The following is an 18,941-nucleotide window of genomic DNA, read 5'->3' as shown; positions in this document are numbered from 1 at the left end:
TAATTACAAGGTTAAATACGGTATAACAAATGCTATCATAAATAATAATCTAACAAGACATTGATTCGATACACCAACAAAGAGTGCAGCCAAAAAAAAAACGTTAAATGATTGTCATACAAATTCAATAAATATTTACGTTCGTCAAACACGCAAAAAAGACCTATGTAACTGAGTATTTGTGTGTTTGTATTAAGAAAGAAAGGTTGCAATTGTCTAATTTACAAAAACAAAGATTTTATTTTTTTCTGCATGGATTTTTTATTTCCCTCGATCTATTTATTTATTTTAATTAATTAATTAGTTTGTTTAGTGTGTAATACCAGTGTCATAAACCAAGATTATTTGTATTTTCAATATGATGGATTTTTTTTTTCAGTTATGGATTTAAAATTCCCCTCGCTCATATTTATTTATATGTTTGTTTGTTTATAATGTAACTACGTATAATACCAGTTTATCTATGGGAAATAAACTCAATCTACAGAGACCCCTAGCTGGTGTTTGGAGCTTGTAAACATAAGTGCGCATGCGTGCGCCTCTGCACCTGTTCAGCAGTGCCGCGCGCTCCCGATTCCTCAGCGCGCCGCCGTGCAAAATATGGGGGCGCGCTCTTTATGGCAGGTCTCAAAAGAGGGGGAGCAGCAGCGCACGAGCGCGCCGTCGTTGTAAGGGACGGACGGGGTACAGCTGAGAAAAACACACACGCACGCACACCCCCGTCTCCGTCACACACGCACATAAGGCAAAAACAAAAGCGACTCTAAAGAACCAGAGAGCGGAACGGTAGAGCATGCGGCGAGGAGCAGGGGCTGCAGCAGACCTTTGTTTGTTTCCTGGAAACCCTGGAGCGCGAGCGAATAAAATGGAGTGGTAGGGGCTCCGAGGTGCGAGAGGCGCGTCCACCTGCTGCTACCGGGAAGGCAGTCCGGGCTCGCGAGGGGGGAACATGGTGAGACCACTACACTGAAGAGGGTTACCAAAAAACAACAACAACAACATATGACAACATTCCACACGCCGAGCGATAAAAACGGAGTCTTAAGAGCGGACGGGACGTGCCCGGGGTGTAACGGGAGGTGAGTATGTGGGCTGCGCGTGTTTTACGTGCGTGATGCGGTGAGTGGGCCAGTGTGACGCGCGTCAAACGCTGCAATGAGGAGAAATGGTGGAGTGAGTGTCAGCTATCACGATGCGTCTATACTGCACAGGTGTGTTTAGTGAGTTAGATGATGAAGAAGAGGAATGGCTCAATGTCCTGCGGAAGCAATGAGTCGCAGGCCGTCGTTTAAGGGGACAGAAAGCATTGGTGCTCATGACGAATACATGAGGCAAACACACTCTTTCTCTCTTACACACCATCCCCCCAAGCCAAGGCCACAGCTATATACGCACTCGTCCACACACACAGCAATAACACGAACGTTGTCATGTGGCGATATTCTGTAGGTGCCGTTTTACGGATTTTCATTTTCCCCGCGTTTTGCTTGTAGTCGGCGCGCGCGGCACAGCGCCTGCCACCGATGCGGCATTTGGCGATGGGAGATGCAGAAAAGCAGAGAACGTCTCATAGCGCACCAGGCCTTCAATAATTAAGGGTGGGCTCAAACCTGTTACGTCTCTCTGAATAATGTAAATGCTCTGTGTTATCCACGATGTTGAAAGCGTGCTCATCTTGGCGTCATCGTGTTTAGAGTAAGGAGGAGCTGTCAGTCACCGGACACCTGTCCTGCGGGAGGATGTTATGGAAGTTTCTTTGATGCTGTCAAGCTGCATCTGGGCTATAATGAGGCTAAAGTTCTGTCGTGCACAGCTTAAACCACCAAAATCAATCAATTGACGAAACAATCAATCAGAGGGGAAGCTTAGATCTGTTTGTTTTCCACACAGAAGCCAGACTTGCAGTCAGTGTTTAAACCTTCTACCTTAGGTAGTCAGTCAGTGTAGTAATGCTTTCTGTGACATAAATGCACCGATGGGTAATATTTTGATGGCTTGTCTGAGAGATTGACCAAGGACAGATTGCAACAGATTTATTGATCTCTGAAAAAGATCAAACAAACTTACTCAGACATGGATTTCGTCTCTCCTTTTCTCTCTATCTATGCATCCTTCTCTTTCTCTCTAGCTCTCTCTCTCTCTCTCTCTCTCTCTTTCTCTCTCTCTTCTGTAATTCCATTGTCTGTCTCTTGGGTGGATGTTGAAGCTGAATAAATATTAATTTCGTTTTTTAATAAAAGGAGTTTGCAGACAGTGCCACTGCCCTGTTCTCTCTCTCTCTGTCTGCAGAGCTGTCAAGAATTAGCCCAGCCATGGTGTTCTCAGAACAGCCCAAGGCTTTTCCTCGTACTGTTACTGGTTTGGAAGAAGCAAATTATTATATAGCCATTTCCAAATCTGAAACGGTACATGCCAGAGAATGTTTTTAGTGTGTAACCGTGTGTGGTGTTGTGTCTGTGTGTGTTCTCTTACTTTGATTTATTCTGGCACCAATCCTGTTGTCTAAAAACAGATGATATTCTGAAATGATCCAGAGAATAAATATTTACTTTGCATATTTTTAAATAAGACAAATGTTTTTAGAGTAGCAGTTATTGAAATAGTTTGGCCATAGACATAATGGATTTGAAAGTAATAGTATGTTGTATACGCTGATAACTAACTATAGTAAATGTTGATGTCTTTATGAGGAAAAATCTGGTATTATCACCTGAAAGTTTACATTTTTTTTTAATTCTGCACCTATCCACTGCAGTTTCATTTGGAACTCCAAGCGATAGGCTATTGAAATTTTAAATTATTTAAACAACATCTATATTTGAAGTGTGTATAGAAATATAATTAAATTGGAGCAGCAAACTATGAGTACTGAAATATTTAATGCCCACTCAAAAATTTTGATACTTCATAAATCTTCAGTAGGTCAGTTCTGAATTCCTATGTATATTCACATCATGGGAACACTTCAAACAGTGTATGAGAGATAAACATTTCTCCCCACAGCATAAGCAGTGTTGTAATGCTTATTTATTTATAAAAAAAAAAAAAATTAAAACTGCACTTTTTTTTTACTTACATATATGGCACACTATTCGGACGTGCACTCACAGCCTGAGGCAAGAGAGAGTGCACTTTCTTTTCTCTTTCTCTGCTGTTATAAAGCTCTTTTATTTCTTTCACATCCTCAAGAGTTGTTCTTCACAGTGAAGGGCAAGCAGAGGACAGAATGATGAAAAACAATACAACTCCCTGTAATACGAGAGCAAGCGAAAGACAAAGTTAAAAAACAGGACAAAAATCGAGAAAGTACAAGAGAGAGAATTCTGGTTTGTAACTCGTACTTAGCATGATGAATAAAAAAAAGTTATCTTTGAATTGTGGGAACTTAAACTAAATTTAAGTTTTGGTTTTGTGTGTGCTTGTGTGTGTGTGTACATGTTTTTGTGACATATCAGGACACAACTCTATAATGACATGGGTATGACACAGGTATTACAAGGAGAGGGTGACTTATGAGGACATAACCCATGTCCCCATTTTTCAAAACACTTATAAATCATACAGAATGAGGTTTTTTTTTTTTTTTTTTTGTTTTTTTGAGAAAGTAAAAATGCACAAAGTTTCCTGTGAAGATTAGGGTTAGGTGTAGGGTTGGTGAAGGGCGATAGAATATACAGTTTGTACAGTATAAAAACCATTACACCTATGGGATGTCCCCACTTTTCACAAAAACAAGCGTGTGTGTGTGGGTGTGTTTTATTTTTTTATTTCTTTTTCTGGTCAAGTACCACTAAATTCTCAATAGTCATTCTTAATCATTAAGCTGCTGATAATCTTTTAAAGGAATACTTCACCCAAAAATGAAAATTCATCTCACCAACATACTAAAATGTCTTCAAATTCTGTGTGACTTCATGGAATGCAAAAGAAGTTTATGAAAATATCCTAGGTTCTCTTATCCTTCTCATCATTTCTGCATTTCACTTCTGCTGTAGGTTGTGTACTAGTCTTATACTTGCTACTGTGTACTGCAAATAATTTTGGCAACTATGACAAGCTGCTTGAGATGTTAATCATTTTGGACAAAGCGTCTGCTAAATGAATAAATATAAGTTTAACACCTTAACAATACTACTTTAACTACCTTAACTTGGTTTATCAATTTATTTGTCAAATTTAGATTTTGCAATGTTTTTAAATAGTCTTCAGTGCTGACAGATTTTCTCTGTGTGTTTCTACAGGCTGGACAGCAGTAATTATGTTAGTGAGAGAGAGATTCAGTTCAGATTGATGGATGTTCTACAGGAGTCCCGATTCTCTGGGGCAGATCGCAGCCCCTGCTCAAGAGATGCTAGTGAAAATGGTAGGCGTACCCATGCACATATAAGATTCAGCATTTTACACAGTTATGCATTTACTATGAAATATTAGGCCTGTATTTTATCATTATCATTAGCACATTGTTTAAAAATCATATTGACTTCAGTGTAATATGTAAAATTCCTCTTTATTTCTAAATGTACATATATTTACAGATGATCAACAGGGAAATTTTACATTAAGGATCTTTGTCTCTTCTTTCCTTCTTTTTTTTTCTTCTTAGAATCACATGACCCATTGACAAATGTATCACATGATCTAAGGCGCTGTGATGACATTGCTCCAGCAGCGCTGTCCCTGCCCTCTCTCTGTGGCCAGAGTCAGACCTCTGAAGGTCCTCTTAGCCCAGGCGACCTGCATGATGGGTCGGTCTCCAACACCACCTCTCTCTCCTCTCTCTCTTCATTCTCCTCTCTTTCCTCACTTTCATCTCTCTCTTCTGTGCCCTGTTCCAAACCTGTGACGCCCTGGTCTGTGGCGCAGACCTGTGACAGGTCATCCTTTTCTAACATGGACTCCAGGGGTGGAGACTGCCTTAGCTGTCTGATCCCCAAAAATCCGACCGAACCGGAATCCTGTGAGTCCGTACTTGGCTTTGCCAGCATCAATTTGCAATGCCTTGGCCCAGCCCCCAGCGCAAGTCGCTATGGTGACCAGGTTCTATCTGACCAGCTGCTCAGTGGCCCCGCCCATCCAGCTATGACCAATGAGGGGGCTGAGGAAGGGAGGTCGATGCAGGAGAGCGAATCAGATGAGGATCCTGCATCCAGGAGCATATACGAAGGTCTTGGAGAGGAGGCGCAGGACTGGAGCTGTCTAGAGACTCTCATCAGTGAGAGTCGTATGGAGCTGTTGGACTTATGCTCCCGCAGTGAACTTGCAGTCAATCTGTTCTGTGAGGAAGATGTGGAGAATTACATGTTTCAGGAGGAGGAGACTGCACTCAGTACTGACGTCTGTTCACTAAAGATACGTTATGAGTCCTATCAGGATGGAGTGCAAGAAAGGAGTGAATCTGCCCTACAGGATGAGTCTCAGCTAGGTTTCTTTCCAAGTTTACCTTGCAGTAGAAAGGAGGGGCCAAAAGAGAAACCAGACCAATCCATTGCGATTAAGGCAGATGACCATGTGACCTCCAATATTAGCCCAGACAGTAACTTTCTTTTTGACATCAGTAACTCTCCGGAAGATTCCGGTGAATTCAGTGATGATAGCTCTTGCACAGTCTCCCCAGACCATGGGCTCTCCCTTCGCCATGGCTGCTTGTCCAGAGAAAACTCTAGCTCCTCCAGCCAGCTAAGTTACCGCCTTAGAGCCAAGAGAAAGGTGGCCTACCGAGAAGACTACTTATATGATGTGGACTCTATAGAAAGTGAGAAAAATGCAGAAAAACGAGATAAACAGCCTGCTGGGTTCAAGAAAGAGCGTGATGACGACTGGTGCCCGAAGAAGAGGCGGCGGTCCAGTAGGAAGGACCCACCTGTCATAATCAAATACATAATTATTAATCGTTTTAAAGGCCAGAGGCACATGAGAGTGCGGATAGGACAAGTCGATCCATCACCTGCTGCAGTCTCTCTGAGTCCAGATGCTCTTCTTCACTATGAGAGACTTGCACCATTAAAAGCATACTGGCAGGAAAGAGAAAAGGAGCAGAATAGATTAACAGCTGCAGAACCAACTAAACGTCTCAATGGCTGCAAAAGACCAAGCATTACACCCAAACACAAGCACAGGATGGCCAGACTCAGGATCCAGCAGATCCATACATTGCAGAATTCCCTCCCAACCCAAACTATAGTGGTCCCTGTCCACAAACAAACACAGGGGACTGAATCCCTGAAAAGCACAGAGGAACCAAAAGAGGACATTACCTCCATTACACACACTGCCAGGGCTAAAAGCAGAACACAGGAGAGAGAGGAAAGAAGAAAGGCAGGTAAACCAGGGAAGATAAAAAAGTTCAAAAGTGAAGCAAGACTACGGTTGAAAAAGTTAAAAGAGACTGAGACACAGGAAGTCCCAGAAGGCTCTGAGATTGAGCAGTGCAGCCCATGTTTACCAGAAAACCTAAGTAACTCTTTGGAAGTTAATGTTACAAATGAAACCTCCAGTAATGAGCCTGAAAAATGCACTTTGACCCTAACTGCTCCAGGGACTGATGGAAATGCTGAACTCCTCCCTGGGGGATACCTGCAAACTCTTCTCGAAGCCGCTGAATCATCAAGCACAACTAACATCAACTATTTCCATCCAGGGCTACAGAATCCCACACTTCAATCAGTCCAGACTTGTGTTCTTTCTCCTCCTCCTGAATCAGAGCTGCCTCACTCTCCTCCACCTATAAACCATGGGCCCCACCACACACATTTTATTGAGCCAAACCTTACTGAACCAAACCAACCCATTTCATGGCCATCCCAACCATCTGCTGAACAGCTGCCCTTCTCCCCAGACATTCCAACCCAGTCACCCATGATGCCATCGGGCTTTCCCACATCATTGCCTGTGTTAGCAGGGGATAGCACAAATGTCACAGGCTATGGGAAAGTGTCTATATCAGGGTGCAGGGTGTCATATGAAGAGTCCCAACCTGATGCTGATTATGGCTTGAGTCCGGCTGGGTCTCGGAGTGAAAGTGCTGTAGGGCGCCTGGTTAGCTTTAACTCCCTGGGGTCACTTTCTGCCACCTCTAGCAACTATAGCTCGCTCAGTCTGAGAGAGGGAGAAAGGGAGAGAGAAGAGGAGATTGGTGAGATCAACGATGGCTTCTTGCCGCATTGCAGCCCACGGCTCATCCTGCAGCAAAGTCTAGAGGAGGTTGCTCCTCTTCGAGAGTCAACTGACCTCTTGGATATCTCCAACTTTACCCCTGACAAGTTCCGTCATTCATCGCTCTCTGAGATGTCCCCACCAGACACACCTAACTCTTCCCCTCAACTGATGGGGAATTGTGGTAAAGTTGGAGAGTTCTCGGAAGCAGCAGAAGCAAATGTAAAATGGAACTGTGGAGTTGTCACACAGCTTAATCAAGATGAAAACCCACACCTCCTTCAGATACATTCTTTCAATACAGTGGAGGAAGAAGTAGGGCTAAGGGTTCACAAAGGTTCAACGAAAAAGGGTGGAAAAAACGGACAAGTCACCAAAAAGAGCAAAACTGCTAAAACGGTAAAAGGAGAGAAAGTAAAGCTCCCACGTCAGGGTTCACGTTCTGTGCGGAAGATCAAAGCCTTGCTAGAGGGAAAAGCAGCTAAAAGTTTTGGAGGGTCAGAAAGTGGCACTTCTTCCCCTACCCCATCGCTTGGATTAATCGGAGCTCAGGGGGAGTGGTCTATTACTGGGGGACTGTCAACCGATGACCAACGAGAATTCCAGGAACCATCTAACATCCTGTCCAATATTGTGTCTGGCATGGCTGAGGTACAGCGTTTCATGAGGGCCTCTGTGGAACCTCTTTGGGGGCCTTGTCTTTCACCAGGTCAGCATGCTCTTCAGAGCCAGACATTGAAGATTCTGGGTAGTGCTGCTGACCTTAAAAAGCGGGGTGGTGCCTCGGGCGGAGGTCGAGGGAAGAAAGGGACTGGGCGTGGTGGTAAAGCACTGCCTAAACTTCTCCCACCAGGCTTCTTTCCTAACCTCGGATTGGACTGTCTCCCACTTCCACACCGCCCTGCCCACAAAAAAATGTATCGTCACAAAAGCAGCGCTAAGTTTGCCCGTGAGGAACTTTTAGCGGGTAAAAGGGACATAAAAGGAGTAGCACTGACCGCTTTGGTCGAGAAACGGAGGTAATATTTTCTCTCTGCAATGTGCCCCCTTCTCTTTCTCCGTTCCCTTCCCTCGCACCCTGCCAAATCCTCCTAAAATCCTTTCCACATTTCAGAGCTGCATGGCACCGACTTAACCCACAATCCTTTGTCTGGCCTACTGGAAGGCAGGCACATCCTGCATGTCAGCCCTGCTAAACTACCTACTAGACTCACTGAAGTCTCACTGTCATGGCTGCACCCTACTCACCATTGCTGCTTTGTTGCATTTTTATCTGACAAATTTCCAGTTGTTTTTATTTGCATTATGTTTGTTTTGCAAGAAGAAAAAATGCCTTGAAAGTCTTTGGAATTATCTTTTAGTGTGGTATATTTCTAAATATAAATTTTTTTTTTGTCTTTTTGTTTTCCGTTGCAGCTATAACACTGAATGTGTTAAATCGGTGTCACAGAACCATGGTTTAGACCGAGCCCAGCACCCTGCTCTGTCTCTCAGCAAATGGTTGTCTTCTGTTCAGGGGTCAAAGGTTTTATGTAATATTTTGTGCTAAGAGTTGTTTCCCCTCATTTCTGTGCCAACCCCTCAGAACAGTGGGCTTTGACAAGCTTAAAGAAAGCATTTTAACCAAGATGCTCTTGTTTTTTTGAGGTTCTGAAATTTTAAAAGAGATTTCTTTCTTTATTGTTGTTTGTTTATAAGTTGTGAAAAGGGGGTTCATTCATCTGTTCTCCAGTGAATCTCCTCCTGCCAGTATCGAAATGCTGTTGTACACAAACTTATGCACTATTTACAGAAAAAGATTATATCAAACATGTTTAAATTAATGTGCCAAACTATGAACAATTAAATGTACAGACATTTTTATCTACATAAATATTTGCTGTTTTATAATGTGGCATTGATTGAGGAGCGTATGTGTGTTTGGAATGGGGTGGGGGGTTGTTAATCTGAGATTAATTCCTGTTGCTGTACATCTGTACAAACAGCTAGCGACGAGGAGTCATCTCAACAATCAAAAGAAAAATTGTTGGTTTATTTTCTCTATTTTACACTCCTGGCTAGTTCAAGATTAGAGGCATGAAGTGAGAGATGCATGACGAGAATTGGTGGGAGGAAGCTGAAGTGCTATCTATAATGGCAGAGAAAAACATTGGTTGCCTTTCATTCTGATGTATTTCTGGATGGTAAAAGCTCATTGTTTGTGTGTGTGTGTGTGTGTGACAAGGTAAGACAATTATCATTCCTTCTTACAAGACATATAACGCATTCTAACTTGCTTACGTCCCCAAGTTTCTAGTTCAGTAAATATATTTCTCTGTACTGCTAATTAATTTTACACCCTCAAAACCAGTTAACAAAAGGACCAAATATTTTTTGTAAGTTTTTCTAATTCGTTGCTAATGATATGCATGCATTTAAAACATAATATGGATATGTGCTGTGAATGCTGAGCCCCTGTATTACTTTCTGACTCGCCTGTTTTTTTCTTACCTGATCTGAAAACCATATTATTTCTATTGCTGTTGGAATGTTATTTGTGTTATAAAAAAGGGAAACATACTAACTTGGTTACCCCCATGTGCTGTTTGCTTCAGGATCTCTTTTTTCTTTCTACAGATCCCTAGATCCCCTCTTTTGTGGATACTTATTTGAAAATAAATATTTTATTATTTTTCTTGCCTTTAAGTTCACAGAGAGTGAAAAACTTAAGTTGTTCAACACTACATTGTATTGACAACTGTAGATTGAGAACTGTTCCTCCTTTAGTGGGTATTTGTGCAAATTCTATACACATTGCTTTGAATGAATTTAGGTTGAAATTATTGGAGGGTTGAAATGTTGAAGAATACGTGTAGATGATGAGTGAAATTCCACAGCTAGTGGTGCAATTCAGAAGTGAGATTTGAAAACCCCTTGATTTTTGGGTGAACTAATTAGACCCTTCATAACCAAATCAGCCTCTCAGACCCAGCATAGACCAGGAAATCTTGGCCGGTAAAATTAATTTAAAGTTTGTGGTCCAAATGTGTTTTTTTTTTGTTTTGTTTTTTTGCTGAGTGAATGGAGATGTAACACAGTTGGTTCAGGTCCGTTGGCTCAGGGAACCCAACTGCAGTCATATCTCTCATTCCCTCAGCTGCACATCTCGCCATACAAACTCAAGCTGCTCTTAGCGCTGCCCACTGCTGTACTGTTTTTACATAGCACTACAGTTGCTAAACCTGCAAGACATCTGTGATGCCAGTGCAGGTGCTCTTGTTCATATTTTCAGAGCAAATTTTTACACCAGTGAAAACTTTATAGCACACATCCCCTGCACTGACCGAAGCATTCATATTTTTTAAAGTTCTTAAACAGTGTTATTCCCCTATTAAGTGCATCATGAAAAATCAAAACATGCATATCAAAAACTTAATTGTGCCCTATTTATGAATGTATTATATTGTCAAGTTGGAAGTATTTTTTTTTTAATGAGTTATTTGACACTACAATACTTGTAACTACTTTTGCCTTCTTTCATCATCAAGGGGGAAAAAAAGAAACCGTTTCTACTGCCTGGTCTGTCTTCAGCAGGTGGATTCTCAATTAACTCTTGATGTAGGAAAAAATAATAATAATAATAACCTGTATATTTTCATTGTGCCAATTTGTAACACATTTTCTAAGTGTATATTTTTCTTAGAAAGTGATGTGAGGTCGTTCTTACTGTGGCTTTGTTCTTTTCCCTTTTCAGCAAGTGAAAAGGTAGCTAATTGCCATGATGTTTTCTTTCTTTCTTTTTTATTTCTCTCTCTCTTATTTGTTTTTTGTTTGTTTGTTTTAAAACCAAAAATTGAAAATACTATAAAAAAAAGAAATAAAAAAACTATTGTAAAGGAGAGAGGAGAAGAGCAAGCTGTGACTCTTTGTTGAGAGTTTTTGTAATTGGACCAATCTTGTTGTAAGAGTGTTGTGCTCTAGTAAAAATATATATATTAATTTAAAAATATAAAAGAAACCATGAAAACAGACAGTGACAATAACACTAATTTGTGATCTCATTGCTGTTTTATAGATTTTCATGTAAATTATTCTAGTATTTTGTTTTTGTTGTATCTGTCACAAAAGTTGAAATATTTGTGATCAAGCCTGTATGGTGACAAATGTAATACTGGTAACTTGCTGAGTTTTGTAATCATGTTTATGGAATAAATATTAATTAAAAGAGCTTTTGATCAGTTGTTTTGGTACGGTCTCATTTTTGTTTGGAAACGTGAACATTTTAGTTTGATCAAGCTTTAAATTCCTACATTGTTTTTCTGCGTACCTAGTCTGGTACCAAACCAAAACGAATCTGTTTATATTTATATGTAAATCCGTTTTGATGGCAGGTTTCCCAAACTAATCAACAGCCGTCCTTCAAGCATGTCATCATTTTTAACCAAGTATGCACGAACGCAAGTTAAACTAAACTGGACGATCATCATAAAGTGTGTTGCGCATATGTGTCAAGAATATGTCCAATCATAGCTCCGACATTGACGCGCGCCGCAGTTTATGGGAGTGTTTAACACGGAAGTGGGCGGGGCTACGAAGGCACATAGTGGGTTTCCTATGCGAAGTTACGAACGGATCCATATCGATCAGAAGAGAGAACCGGCCTCAGGTCCTCGGCACTTACTTTAATATTCATTTAGAAGAGTGTTTTTTAAAAACACCCCTACAATATAGGCACCACGGATCAGTCCAGGATGCCAAATATTAAGATCTTTTCTGGCAGTTCGCATCCGGATCTGTCGCAGAAGATCGCGGACCGACTGGGACTCGAACTGGGCAAAGTGGTCACCAAAAAATTCAGCAATCAGGAAACCTGGTGAGTTATTTAGAGTCAGAATTGCAAGCTTTGCCGGAATGTTTTGGCTAGGGTAAACGAAATGGTAAACACATGGTAAACATATGTTTTTTTTTTTTTTTTAGTTTGTAGTTTTATGAATTGGAAGGAGTCATATGGCGCAATGCGCCTCATACAGGCAGCAGACTCAATTTCCCAGCATCCACCTGCACTAAGCATGTGACTCTGGGGCCGCTAATGCTAATTTTAAACGTCCTGTCTGGCCTCCTCTGCCACGTGAAGAGTGTTACTGCTATTAAATTTAATGCTGCTGCGTTTTTATTTATTTTTTTTGTAGTTATTTTTATAGTTATAGTTCTGTGCGTATAACACGTAACAAAAAGAAAGGAATATGCGGGTACACAAACACTTTCATATTTTGAGATGAAAATATAATGTTGGCCCTGGTGTCTATGTTCATATAATTTACATTTTACTCAAGTTGAGTGCAAGACTTGTTACCTTAAAGATAAAATGTGACTCTCACTCTTTATCTGCTGCTGATATGTGATAAACGCAGCTAGGTTTTTGACGCAATAGTTTCAGTTTGCTTTTCAGTGGTTAACAACACCGTCTGATCCCCAGTGGTGACCATATTAATATTAGATCAAATCAGATAACACTCCTCTAATCAGGCAGACAAGAATAGATTTATAGTGCATTGTCTTTAGTGACTGAGACTCAACCATGTTTATGTATGTTTTTGTCTTTGTGCAGTGTTGAGATAGGAGAGAGTGTGCGTGGAGAAGATGTCTATATCGTCCAGAGTGGCTGTGGTGAAATAAACGACAATCTTATGGAGCTGCTGATCATGATCAATGCCTGTAAGATTGCATCAGCATCCAGAGTCACTGCGGTGATTCCTTGTTTCCCCTACGCTCGTCAGGACAAGAAGGACAAGGTGGGGGTGAGGGGAACAGCTTGCCTTTTAACACGTATACACAGTTAATCATACATTAACCGCATCACTGTTGGTGGATCCATGTGGGCTACTTTCTGTAAGTCTTTCTTCTGTGTCAGTTTGTGTTTTCTGGCCCCTTGGCAATCTGAAAGACATGGCTTATTATGCTTGTTTAGCCATGTTAATGTGTATCTGGTTAGTAGTTTTGATGCTACACTTTCATGAATGTATGTTAATGAGTATTTTGTCTGTAGAGTCGGGCTCCAATCTCAGCCAAGCTTGTCGCCAACATGCTGTCTGTATCTGGAGCAGACCACATCATCACTATGGACCTGCATGCATCTCAAATTCAGGTACACACTGTGCAGCACCTTTCCTCCAAACACACTCAAAATTAACAATTATCTCTCACCAGCAGAGATGACTGGCATGAGTACTGGGTGGGCCTTAATTTCTCAAGCATTTTATAGCTGTGAAACTTGGACAGGAAGCTATATATATATATATATATATATATATATATATATATATAATTTTGATTTAATGTGTTTTTAGGGGTTCTTTGACATCCCAGTTGATAACTTGTACGCTGAGCCGGCAGTCCTCAAATGGATAAAAGAAAACATCAATGAATGGAAGAATTGCACCATTGTTTCTCCTGATGCTGGTGGAGCCAAGAGGTGTGTTTTCATTCCTTTTCTGTCTGTTTCTAAAAACATTGGGTCTCATTCACTAGCCCTACGTACACACGGATGTGTGTGATACGTGTTTACAAAGATTTTTATCAGCAAATCATGACTATCAATAACTAATTTTTTTAATGATTTAAAAAAAAAAAAAAAAAGGAACACTTGATACCCCACATACACAAAATTATATACTCTAGGTTTATAAATGAATTAAGATGAAAATTTATACATGGATATTAAATCTTTAAATACTTTCATATAAAACATTTTATCACTAGTTTAAAAAAGAGTGGCCTGATTTTCCAGATTTGCTGAGAGTGACTAAAGGCCCAGTGTGCTTCAAACAAAGTTAGTTTTCGTTCTTTGTTTGGGGCAAAAAGAATTCGAAAAATATTTACATATTTATTTATGCTGAGTGATTATGTACTGTTTCCAAACTTTCCAACACCCCCTGTGCTGCTGGAGGCGGGGTGTAGATTAATGTGAATGTGTTGCGATGCTCGTGCATAAGCCCTAAACACAACAACGATGAAATGAAGAAGTGTAGACAATCTATATGTGAGACGGGCCCCAATGGTCAGAATATTATAGACAAAAGAATAATGATTAGCAGCAGGTCAGAGTCAAGTATCATATTTGCAAAACAAAAGAACCACACCATTTCCACAATCAGTCCTTTATGGGAAGTGTAAGTGTCTCATAGTCTGAAAGCTTTAGCATGATGTGGAACAACTATTGGAGTCCTCGCAATAACACAAACCTGTTCGTTACTTTATTTTATTAGTATATATTTATTTCATTAAACTGGATAAATGTATTATTGTATGTTCTTTTTGCATTTAATTTATTGTATACCGTTTTAAATTTGTTTATTGAAAGAACAGCAGCAGTATGGTGTAACATTTATTTAAAACACATGTATTTGGTACTTGCTAACTTATATATTTCCTCTTTCATTCTTTTAATGGCTTTGGAAAACTTGCATCTGATATTTCTCTACGTTGCTTTTTGCAAAACTTCGGGTCGTCAGCACCAAGCTTTGTTGAAATTTCTTTCTAGGAATTAAATATTTTCTCTGAATCCTTAAAGTCTCTCCCGAGCATTAGTACAGGTGTGGATATATCTGGGGCAGCTCATCTATTCGACACTCCAGTGTATTCATGTTGTAGTGACCAGGAGATGTTGTTCTCCTGAATGACCTCCGCTGAATATGAATATGCTTATGCATATGCCCTAAACACAACAACGATGAAATGAAGAAGTGTAGGCAATCTAGATGTGAGACTGGCCCCAATGGTCAGAATATTATAAACAAAAGAATAATGATTAGCAGCAGTTCAGAGACAAGTATCATATTTGCAATACAAAAGAACCACACCATTTCCACAATCAGTCCTTTTAGCATGATGTGGAAAAAGTCAGTTTGTTACTTTATTTTATTAAACTGTATATATTGTTATATCTTTTATATTTTGTGGTGTCATGATTTACTTTAGATAAAAACAAAGGCTTATTATAGTATGTTCGTTTTTCATTTAATTTATTGTATACCCTTTAAATATGATAACTGAAAGAACAAGAGGAGCAGCAGTATGGTGTAACATTTATTTGAAACGCATGTATTTGGTACGTGCTATTTTATATATTTCCTCTTTCCTTTCATTCTTTTCATGTCTTTGGAAAACTTGCATATGATGTTTCTCTATGATGCTTTTTGCATAACTCCGGGTGGTCGACACCAAGCTTCCTTGCAATTTCTTTCTAGGAATTAAATACTTTCTCTGAATCTTTAAAGTCCCCCTGCGAGCGATTGGACCAGTGGAAGCTCAAAGGTGTTTTCAGAGCCAAAACGAACTCCCCCAGAAATGTTGCTTTGGTCAGCTGTTTTGTACTGCCGACACGAACTCAAAGTGTTTAGTTTCGGCCTGATTTTGTGCAAAATTACATAACCTCAGTTAGTTCTTAGATTGCGTTTAAAGTACAGCCTTTAAGGCTGTGCGTAAACCTCTTATATGGAAATGCTTTGGGTGTGGTTTATACAAATGGCTAACCTCAGGCACACGGTGGCCAGTTTAGAAAACTCCAAATTCATTGACATTACAACAAGGTTAGGAACAAACTGGAGTCTGTTCGCACATGTTGTGAATTAGGTGGAATTTTTTACAGAAAGTTTTCCTGTGTGAATCAATGAATAATTCACACAAGCATTAGTGAACGAGACCCACTCTTTTGTTTTATCATATTTATGGATTAATATTGATTTTATAGCAGCATGACCATTTTAGATTGTTAAACCTGGAGAGCTGTAGTTCGTAATGTTGATAAGGCTCTTGAAGACGATGGACATGAGTGTGTTTTACTCTTTTAGGCGTGGGGGGTAATGAAATGTCAGTTTTGTGTGTGTGTGTGTTTATGTGTGAGTGTGTGTGACTGTGCTTTACAGTGGATATTTTAGCCTAAACCTTTAGCCGTACATTATAGTGGTTGTTTTTTTTGTTTTGTTTTTTATAAATCCGATTGCTGTTTGAAGCCTTTTAAAGCTTGGCTAATTTAATCATGCTGATTACATCATGTGATTTTGTTTCTTGAGATATTGACTGGCTACAGCGACCCTTTTGCAACAGTTTAAGACACTTGAGAGAGTGAGCTTATTCACACTTGTGTTTTTACTGTATCTTTTGTGCATGTGGCTTCTTGTGACACTTGCAGGGAGGCCTGAATGCATCCATGGTCATTTCCCACTGTACTACAGAATGTTACTTAAAAATGATGATTTCTATTTTATCAGAGTGACATCTATCGCAGACCGGCTGAACGTGGACTTTGCCCTAATCCATAAGGAGCGGAAAAAGGCCAATGAGGTGGATCGTATGGTGTTGGTCGGGGATGTGAAGGACCGAGTGGCGATTTTAGTAGACGACATGGCAGACACGTGTGGGACAATATGTCATGCGGCTGACAAGTGAGGACACGCATGATACACAGTCACTTTCATGCTCAAACAAATGCGCTTTCATGAATATCCTAGTAATCTGTCAGGCCTCATGGCTCCATGTTCCTGCCTGTGTTTACATGCTTGTGTGTCTCTGTCCTCTATCAGATTGGTGTCTGCAGGAGCCACTAAAGTGTACGCCATCTTGACTCATGGCATCTTCTCTGGGCCAGCCATATCTCGTATCAATAATGCCAACTTCGAGGCAGTTGTGGTCACCAACACAATTCCACAGGAGGACAAAATCAAACACTGCAACAAGATTCAGGCATAGAAGTTTATCTTATAGAATATTATGTTGTGGTTTAAGGCTGGGTCATAATTTCTAAATAATTATTTGTAATCGAAGTTAAATTGAGTTATTCGTAAGTTAAACATACTATTCTATCAAAAGGAAAATGGGAATATTGTTCAAATATTGAAACTATTCTGTTTTAATATATTTATGCATTTATTCCTGTGACTGAACAGATGAAATTCAACAGCCATAACTTCAGTCTTCAGTGTCATATGGCACTTCAGAAATAATTTTTTTATGCTGAGTTGGTGCTCAAGAAACTTTTCTAATTATCATTATTGTTGAAAACAGTTTAGTGTAAACAGTGATGCACTTTTTATTTCAGTAATTTTTTTTTTATTAATAGAATGTGCAAGAGGACATCCATTTTTTACATTCCTTCTGTATAAAATGAATTAAATAAGTAAATTTACTGACCCCAAACTTTTGAACGGTAATCTGGTATTACCTTCTGGAATATTATATCTGATTTGTTTGTTTTTCAGATCAGTTTCTTTACCCAGAGTGTGTTGACTAATTTATTTCTCTTTCCCTCTCCAGGTGATCGACATTTCCATGATCCTGGCTGAAGCAATTAGGAGAACGCATAATGGGGAGTCGGTTTCATACTTGTTTAGTCATGTGCCCTTATAATATACATACACACACAACATGTCTTCACACATGCCATAACTGTGTACAAACTCATTAGATGGAGAACCATTGTTGGCTCTGTTAAGTCATGTTCCTTTGTAAGAGTCTCATACATGAACCATTTAACTAGAGACATATTCTGGACAGTGATGGAAAAGAATGAAGCCCTTTGTGCAACACACAGCTCACTCTTTCTGTTGCATGTGCTGACTCACTTTTTTCCCCAAGAGTATCGTGATATGTAACAACTCCTATCATCTTGATTTCCATTCACTCTTCACTCACAATATTTCCCCTGTCTCTCTATGGTACATAAACATTACCTGCATGTTAGACTGAGGATTCACTTGAACATTGCTGTCTGTTATTTTCACCTTAGAAACCATTTAAACCCAACAAGAAGACAACTCCTGCTTATAATGGAAAATCTCCTGTAATAATGGATTTTCTTATTTAGTTTTAGCTCTGAAGTTTGTGTAACTTGAAGGTAAGATAGATGTTTATGACTTTTGTAACACTTTAGTTTTTTTTTATAGAATCTAATAACTAACGTGTGGTAGACTGAAATAGAATGTGGGTTAAGCCCCTTTAGATTGCCGTTTTTATGGCAGTCTGATTTTTTTTTTTTGCCCCCTCTCTTCTCAGGTTTCAGTTTTAGGTAGATTATTCTTTTTTTTCTTCATTACTTTATTAATTTTCATCTCTTCAGGGTCTTTTGACAGGATGAAAACCAATATCTTGGTGGAAAAAAAATAGGTCACATTTTTAAGTTGTGATAAAATGTTTCTTTTATGTCTAATGTTCATGTTTACAGTTACGCAGCATTTTTGACGGCCTGAACACAGATTTCCTTTAGATTTGACTGTAGAATTGGCCCGACCAATCAACTTGTTGTTCTATATTTCTGTTGTTTCTTGCTTCTAACTGTGTGGGTCAGTTTGTTTGGTTTTGGAGTTTTTCTTTTTCCATGCTACTTAAGCGAGAACAGAGATAATACACTTAACTTTCCTACAGCTTACACTGGAGCAGTAAATGAGATGACAGAGCTTGATTTGATAGATCTATGCCGTTTGCCTTAATGAAGGAGATAAGTGCTGACGATTGCATCTCATCTGTATGCAGAATATTGAATAAAGTATTCCATGTATAAACTGCACACCCGTTTGTGGTCTAATTTTCAACTTTTAATGCAATTTCATAATTATATTTTTTTCGCTTTGATGTTTTATGTGTTTTAATTATGTTAAGTTTTTAATAGATATAAATATTTTAAATTGCTTTTCTTAATTCATAAATTCAAAAACATGGCACATATTGTTGTGGAAATATTTAATTTTTGATATTTCCATATCAGACGATTTAAACGTTTATAGTAGCTAACACTGTGGTAATAATTTAGTTCACTA

The 18,941-nt window shown here is 39.5% G+C and overlaps 2 protein-coding genes across 5 annotated transcripts; both read left to right on the top strand.

The window, feature by feature from the left end:
• The first annotated feature begins 599 nt into the window (after positions 1-599).
• Positions 600-11,371, top strand: LOC128011467 (neurite extension and migration factor). Of its 2 annotated transcripts, none has more exons than XM_052593935.1 (4): positions 600-952; positions 4,242-4,363; positions 4,604-8,171; positions 8,569-11,371. In XM_052593935.1, exons 2-4 carry the CDS (start codon positions 4,291-4,293, stop codon positions 8,699-8,701), a joined length of 3,774 nt encoding a protein of 1,257 aa, XP_052449895.1. In that variant the 5' UTR covers positions 600-952; positions 4,242-4,290; the 3' UTR covers positions 8,702-11,371. The 2 variants fall into 2 exon arrangements, with proteins under 2 accessions (XP_052449895.1, XP_052449886.1); XM_052593926.1 differs by having other exon boundaries at positions 600-1,079.
• A 342-nt stretch (positions 11,372-11,713) lies between these two features.
• Positions 11,714-18,691, top strand: LOC128011723 (ribose-phosphate pyrophosphokinase 1). Of its 3 annotated transcripts, none has more exons than XM_052594423.1 (7): positions 11,714-12,004; positions 12,740-12,923; positions 13,178-13,276; positions 13,479-13,603; positions 16,401-16,574; positions 16,713-16,872; positions 17,443-18,691. In XM_052594423.1, exons 1-7 carry the CDS (start codon positions 11,883-11,885, stop codon positions 17,533-17,535), a joined length of 957 nt encoding a protein of 318 aa, XP_052450383.1. In that variant the 5' UTR covers positions 11,714-11,882; the 3' UTR covers positions 17,536-18,691. The 3 variants fall into 3 exon arrangements, with proteins under 3 accessions (XP_052450383.1, XP_052450380.1, XP_052450385.1); XM_052594420.1 differs by having other exon boundaries at positions 11,715-12,004; positions 12,740-12,929; XM_052594425.1 differs by lacking the exon at positions 11,714-12,004 and adding an exon at positions 12,243-12,380 and having other exon boundaries at positions 12,740-12,929.
• Positions 18,692-18,941: the final 250 nt, after the last annotated feature.

This window comes from Carassius gibelio, chromosome A5, assembly GCF_023724105.1.
Source record: "Carassius gibelio isolate Cgi1373 ecotype wild population from Czech Republic chromosome A5, carGib1.2-hapl.c, whole genome shotgun sequence".
Classification (NCBI taxonomy): Eukaryota; Metazoa; Chordata; class Actinopteri; order Cypriniformes; family Cyprinidae; genus Carassius; species Carassius gibelio.
The sequence above is the reverse complement of the archived record's forward strand: the minus strand, read 5'-3'. Positions and strand labels throughout refer to the sequence as shown.